At 34.4% G+C, this 7,465-nt stretch overlaps 2 protein-coding genes across 3 annotated transcripts in view; one reads left to right on the forward strand and one right to left on the reverse strand.

Moving 5' to 3' along the window:
* LOC106108877 (tubulin-specific chaperone cofactor E-like protein) overlaps window positions 1-4,833 on the forward strand; it is an 18,052-nt gene extending 13,219 nt beyond the window's left edge. The window contains exons 6-9 of one of the 2 annotated variants that reach the window (XM_013290182.1): window positions 3,132-3,316; window positions 3,771-3,902; window positions 4,161-4,260; window positions 4,429-4,833. In XM_013290182.1, the coding sequence (XP_013145636.1) occupies window positions 3,132-3,316; window positions 3,771-3,902; window positions 4,161-4,260; window positions 4,429-4,557 (546 nt within the window). In that variant the 3' untranslated portion in view covers window positions 4,558-4,833. The remainder of the gene's footprint in view (window positions 1-3,131; window positions 3,317-3,770; window positions 3,903-4,160; window positions 4,261-4,428) is intronic. The other variant, XM_013290183.1, reaches the window with a different exon arrangement.
* A 464-nt stretch (window positions 4,834-5,297) lies between these two features.
* LOC106108719 (DNA repair protein REV1) overlaps window positions 5,298-7,465 on the reverse strand; it is a 3,107-nt gene continuing 939 nt past the window's right edge. The window contains exon 2 of the mRNA XM_013289980.1: window positions 5,298-7,462. Within this exon, the coding sequence (XP_013145434.1) occupies window positions 5,610-7,462 (1,853 nt within the window). The 3' untranslated portion in view covers window positions 5,298-5,609. The remainder of the gene's footprint in view (window positions 7,463-7,465) is intronic.

A 7,465-nucleotide genomic window follows, 5' to 3' on the forward strand; every position in this document is an offset into this window, starting at 1 on the left:
GTTGCAAAGTTCGTTCACATTATTTGCACTTGACGTCCTTCTGATCTCATCGATCACGAAAGTTTATACTAAAATAGAACTTAACATGATCGGAGAACTTTCTAAAGTTCAATATTGCAGAAATAAGGCTTTAGTTACACATTGTTCAGATTGAACTCTCTGTACCAAATTATATTATTTAATGATGTTAAAATCGAAAGAAATTAGTAAAAATTCAAACTGTAATTGTACCAAATGACGTAAAAGGCTATGTACAAGATGTTCTACTGTAATGTTATGTGTATTCTGCGATGTCTAAGATGCTGGTCTTTGCTATAATAAACATGCACTCAACAAAATCGATATTTTAGTCACGCTGGCAATCACTCGAATAAATTTAGCTTATCGATTATAATTTATCAGAATATTGCATCATACATACAATATATTCTATACCTATAGGTGTGTATGACATAAATTTACTTGATAAATTAATTTTACGTATCTTTATACGTTTCTGAATTCTTTATTTGTAATTTTTATTACGATGTGTTTTACGCATTTCAAAGTGTATTGGATATGCATTCGCTAATCGCTTATTTCTTTGTGTCCTCACTAATCTGATGACGCATAACGTTTGCATCAAATCGAACGTTATGATTTCTCGGGCTTCGGTAAATTGGAAAATAACCTGACGGTTTGCAAGCGAATGAATCATATTTGAATCCAACGGTCGCAGACCGACCCACGCGTCTAACGTTTCGCACGGGTCAAATCTGTTGTTCTCTGAACCTGTGGGACGTAAACCTGTTATTGATATGACCGGCATACAATCCGGAAAATATACATCCTACATAGGAAACTATTCGAAAAAATATTGTTGTCTCTACGCTAGATATTATAATTTAGTTTGTTAACCTACTTACTGCATTTTCTCTTCTTTATACCTAGATGTTCGACGCTTTTCGTCACGCTAACCATAATGAATAAACTTGGATGCTAAGTATTGGTTTATTATGAGAAAGATATGCCTGAGAGTGACAAAATCGTTCATAATTATTCCTTCTACCTCTCTGAACGAGCTGCTATCCCTCATCTGAGTAACAATTGTTTATTAGCAACTCTTGCAAACAAACATTTCAGTAATTGAATGCAGGTATAAAGTATGACAAGTAACACAAAGCGGGTTCAATAGAGCGGTAATTTGTATTGGCGCGGGCGGCGAACGGCGGCGGGTCGCGGCTTGACCCAGAAACCTCCCCTCCGTATGTTTGTTCATTCCCTTGCTCGTGTACTAACGGAAAATGCACTCTATACTAAATTAATAAACCCAGACTGCGATGTGAACATTAAACTAAAAGTAATATCATTCAATATTATTAAGGAAAATATTGTGATGCACTCTGCCCAACTTAAATTAGGCTAGCGTGGTTGACTGAGACATTATCCTAACACGGGACCTACCCTGCGTGTAGATAGTAGAGTAGATAGTAGAGAGTACGATCGGTCAACTGTCTTTTTTAATTATAAAAATTTTGGGCAATACTCGTATGGTTTCTGATTTTTTCATGGCAACGCATACAGATTTCGTCTAGTGAAGTATAAAATATCAAAATTTGTTTGTTAAACAAACTAATATTAGATATTATGGCTGATCAAACAAGCCAATCATTGTATTTTTTTTATCAAAGGAAATGGTTGAATGCGAATAATTAGATTCGATATCATAATTAATGTCTCGGAACGAAGCCGTTACGGCGTGGCACGACTATGTCGTATTCGAATTTATAAACTGACCCCACAATAAAATTTAATATTGACCCACGATGTTATATCCTGCTGCTTAAACGTTAGCTTCACGTTATAACAGTTCATGTTATATTGTTCAGATTGTAACAGTAATATAAATTTAAGGACCTACCACTCTACAGAAAGCTCTATCCTAACCTCTCTTTACAGCGCTACAAATAGTACTTAAATCCAGTTAAAACATTCCGAATAAAATAAGCTTTCGTGCTTAAAAGTCGCAACGATAGTCGTATCGCGGAATCCAATCTATGATCTGTTTTGCAAACCGTATAAAAATACGGTTTGCAAAACAGGCTATCCACTATTTAAGCCTCCAATTGTAATAACAATGAGCAAAAAGTAGATTGAATTAACATATGTAATTTTAAAAGAGAATATAATTTCAATTCAATAAGTGGTGATTACAATACGCAGTGAGCGTCTTCCGCCTTCCAAGTTTAGGCAAAACAACCTATCAAGGCTGTAAACATGCTCGGTCAATACGTTACTAAGTAACAAAGGGAGACGTATAACTACTCGTCTTATTCATTATATTATTTATAAGCAATTTGTTGCTAAAAGCAGTCACGAAAACGTAATACTCCGTCCAGAGTCCAGACGCAAGCAAACCGATAATAAACGAAATTTTGTAGTGAAAACTTTTAAGATCAAAGAAATAAAACAACTTGTATATATTTACATTCTTTCCCTTTACCTTAATGTCAGGGACATTACTTACTTGAAGTTACTTCAATATTAAAAGTATATAAAACCAACATGTTTTAACCTTCAACAGATGACGTGAGTTTTATAGGTATTGATTCACTATTTAAGGATATGTTTTTCTAAACAAAGACTATGTAAATCAGAATGATTAGTGTTTTGGTTTTTGGGTTTTTAATAACTAGTTGGTACGGATAAGTTAGAGGCTTACGATTAAAGAATATTTTGTATTTACCTGATAATTCTGTTGTTGGCAAATGATGGTCAAATACGACATGATGTATCAAAACTAAATAATTTCTACAATTAAAACTAATGAATTTAATTATCAGTATGACAGTCTCCACGTCGTGGTTTAATATGATCATTTTCAATAGATAAAACCACAAGACCGCAACCGCTACAATTAATCGGTGTAAAATTTCTGATCTTTCATCATTCATCAGTTAATTATTAATCAATGTTCAAGATAATATATTTTAAAGCTTCCCTGTATAAACACAGATGATTTACACCTAGAAGTCCTATTGAACTATCCATATTTAATCATAGATTTAAAGTAACTACTATTTTTTTATTACAAGGCAATATTGCGCAGGGCTACACAGTTTATTTTAAAAACAATGTATTTCGTTTTTCAGGGGTGGCCTTTATGGGAGCGTTTCGAATCGACGGAGCACGAGCGTCGCTTGCTGCTGGTGGCGCGGCTGCCGCGCGTGCGTACCCTCAACGGCGGCGGCGCCGTGCCCGCGGAGGAGCGCGACGCGGCCGAGCGCGCCTTTATCAGATACTATATGGAGAAACCGGAGGCTGACCGACCTGACAGGTAGTCTTCTATATGATATTTATATATGAATGAGGTGTCAAACAAGCGACCGCTACTAAGGAAAGGAAAAGCTGGAAAGGTATTTTTTCCTATTAGTCTCTAGTCCTTATTAAAAAATATATGTTAGAACATTTTAATGCTTACATTTGTATATGGAAGTTGGGTGAAGGTTTATCGACGAACGCAGTAGGCGTGGAATTTGCGTAAATATTGCTTTGACCTTAATATCCTAGAAATTATGATCATAAATACAAATAGATGTCGATAACACTATGTGAAAACGTTGGAAATTTGCACATGTTTTTGTAGATCAAGATCTAGTTTTTAGATACTGTTATATTGTTGTTTTAATAAGAACAACCTAAAAAGGAAGACATAACTAATGAGTAAACGACATTTAAATGGGACAGTAAAGGAAGCGCGTGGAATATTCCTTATTGTACTCATCGTGCAGGTACTGGGAGCTGGTGGGCGTGCACGGCAAGCTGGACCCGCTGGTGTCGGTGGACCTGCGGCCGGAGAAGCGCGTGCAGATCACCTTCACGTGCGGCGACACCAGCGAGGTGCGCACCGTCGACGTCTACAGGTGAGCTAATTCCAACTGACGTTCCATTTTCTAATTTTTAGCAAACTGACAGTTGCACAGATACAAGTATCAATTTCAAATTACGTGATGCTGTCTCCTTTTTTGCAAGGGGAATGTGGGACGGCAATATTATACGGCAGTATTTACATGTTTTGCGACATTAATTCGCCGTTATCAGAAGATAAGCTACTTCCAATTTGTGCCCAATTGAGGTAATAATTTCAGTACATTGTTTAAATTTCGAACGTCCTTTTTCAGAACTGTATCAGATTTGAAAACTCGTTTGGAACGACTCGCGGGCTTCCCTGCCTCTAAGATGAGACTATTCTATGTCGACCAGGAGCTGAGAGATACACAGGTGAATATCTTTATTGAACTTGTTGAGATTTTGTAAACTGAAAAATTCAATATTCGTACTACTTTACTCAAAAAAAATTGATTAGTTATGGATTTAGTTTTCACTAACATATTAGTTATTAATCTAAAAATATTCAAACGAAACTAACTCTATTATTTATTTGTGGAGTTTTTCCAGGGTCCTGAAGAAATGAAGTACCCGACGAAGCAGCTGTACTCATACAACATACGTTCCGGTGATGAAATCATCATCGACTCGAAGTTCAAACACTCCATTTCCGTCAACTCCACCGCATGAGAACTTATATACCTTTTTAAAGCCAACAAGTTAGTAGAAATAATAGAATATCTATAAATACCATAGTTACCCATAGATATATCACACAGTATTACTCTAAAACTTGTGTCTAAACGCAAACTTTTACTATCGAAGTTTTCTTATGTTCCCATTTAACTGATTGTAGTTAACATATTTTGATCTACTAACGAAATGAGTTACGTGCAGAATTAATTTAGTTAAGTTTGTATGTTGGTTTTCTGTATTTTTTTTATCACAAACGTAAAAAATAGTTAATATTGAAATGGTTGTCACAAAACAATTTATTTTTAAGTTAAAAGCTGAAAGCTTTGTTTTAAGTACATTTTATTTTATATTCTGACTTCGTTTTATAGATCAGAGAATATTGTATTTTTTTCATTTTACTTTGTTTTTACGTCATGGGGCAGGTGTATTTTATTTTGCTATAAAACTGTGATAATAAATTATAGTGCGATGCCGTGCGGAATGCTGTAACCGAGATCTTACCGTGGCTAATTAATGGAATTATTTTTTTACATGTGCCGTATATTTCTAGTATACATTTAAATTACGCGAACTCTAAATTTTAACCGTTTAGATATTAGTGTTTTTGAATTAAAGAAGTGATACTAACTGCCATTTTTTCAAATATTAAATATACCCTAAGTAAATGCTTCACAATTTTCTAGGAACTGTTACGACTTTTAACTTGTGTCAGCACTTTTCGAATCACAATGTTCATACAAATTTATTTTCTATCTAGAAGGTAGATATAGAAACTGCATTAATCTTTTAACATCTTTACTAGTCGTCATTTTTGCCCTTCATTTTTATATACGCCTCTAATACTGTAAAAACTGAATTCCATCACACATTACCTAGTTTTTAGATATATATAGTGTTCCAGAAGCAATAACACCAATAAAAGCATAATAAATTATAATGTACCTAATTATTATATGTTCATAACTTTAATAGAAACAATTTTGGAATAAATGAGTGAATAAAATTATTATGTCTTTTATTACATTTGTGTCTCTTTTTATTGTCTTTTAGTCTTTTATCCACAGTTTCTTTCCATACACAGCAATCATAGAATTTTGAACATCTTCCAAAACATAATTGTAAACCTCTATCCAAATTTCCTTATCTATTTCATGTGTCCTTCGTTTTAAAAAGTTCATCAGTATATAAACTTTGTCAATATCTTTCTTAGCAACTAATTTACTCAAGTAACTAGCAATCATTTTAGTGTCACACATTTTTGGTGCTTGTCCACTATCCAACCATGCCCTTAACAGTTCTCTTACTTTTTCCCAAGAAAGACTCAATAATCCATCTTGGTTTGAGTCAGAGTTTTTGGGCTTTTCATCTTTTATTTCTGGAATTGTTTTAATTGGTAACTCTTCTTTTACTTGTATTTCTCCAGCGAGAAATTTATCCATAGGACTTTTGGTAGTTGATAAGCTATTTTTTAAAGATTTTTGAGGTCTACCTCTCCTTTTTACAGGTGAGGATTTGAGACCATGTTTCGGAGATTTAATAGTGGAGGATATACTTTTCTTTTTCGGCGTAACAGGATTCTTCATTCTATCCTCAACTTTACTCTTATTTTTTACATCACAGTGTGTCCCCGCATCATTTTCAACTTTTGAAATCCTGTTGTTATGTACATTTTTATTTTTACTCAAAAATTTACTGATACCAGTATTGTTTGGCTTTGTAATTACTTGTTCTAATTTAGATATTTGAATTCCAATACCTCTCATTTCTTTTGGATCTATTTTTTGTTTTTTACACAGAGAAATAATTTCTTTTGTTATTATTTCAACATCATTAGTGGCATTTGTGAGATTGGTGGACTTATTAATGACATTGCAAAATCCATGGCCCATAAATTTTGCAGTCTCTACAGGTGCTTCTTCTGCTCTTACCATTAATTTAAGTGTGATACATTTACCTAAAACTTTAAATTGCTGCATTCTGGAATGTACTTCTGCAGATAACTGTTTTAAAAATTGGAAGCATTGATCATTTGTATCAAATCTTATCCCATAATTTACCTCTGCAGATACAGATTTCCTAACTGTATGGAATGTCAAAGGATTTGGATCAAGTCCGCGACATTGGTCGAAAAGCTGTGCCCCTGTTTTATTACCCAGATGTCTCTGGAGTAGGCCTAATGTAAGAGTTTGCAAGGATCCACAAGTTTGGTGACCTAAAGACTCCAACTTTTGGGATGTCTGCCTACCGACACCAGGCAAGTCTTTCAAGGAAATACCAAACATGAAGTCTTCAATTAAATCTGATGTAAGAAAAAACTGCCCATCCGGTTTAGCGCGTTTTGTAGCAAGTCTCGATTGCAATCGATTGCTGCCAAATCCTGTTGAAGATGGACAACCAGTTTTGTCTTTTATTTCTTTTCTTAATGCTAATGCAAAATCTTGAACACTAACTTTTAAATCTTTTAACAACTCAGTACAGTCTACATACATTTCATCACAAGATACAGCCTCTATATCTAGTGTGTATTGCGCTATTGTGTTGTACAAAGTGTATGCTACTTCCTTGTACCCTTCAAAATCATATGGTATAGTTTTCAGATTAGGGCACAATTTTAAGGCAGGTCCCATAAACATACCATTTTTAATCCCTTTTGCTCTTGCTTCATATGAACATGAGGCTATTTCACTTAAAGATCCATATTCACTATCTTCATCACTAACATTATCCACTTTACTATCAAAAACAATTTCCTCTTCAGGTATACCTGTCACTTTGCCTAATTTCTTAGCTTGTTTTTGCTTATATAAGTTAAATTCAGTATTTCTATCTACCCCTTCTCTTTTGGTTTGAGGCTTTGCTCCTTTAGAATGTGTGACAGCAACAGGTTTCCCTCGTAACTCTG

This window comes from Papilio polytes, unplaced genomic scaffold (assembly GCF_000836215.1).
Source record: "Papilio polytes unplaced genomic scaffold, Ppol_1.0 DF821400.1, whole genome shotgun sequence".
Classification (NCBI taxonomy): Eukaryota; Metazoa; Arthropoda; class Insecta; order Lepidoptera; family Papilionidae; genus Papilio; species Papilio polytes.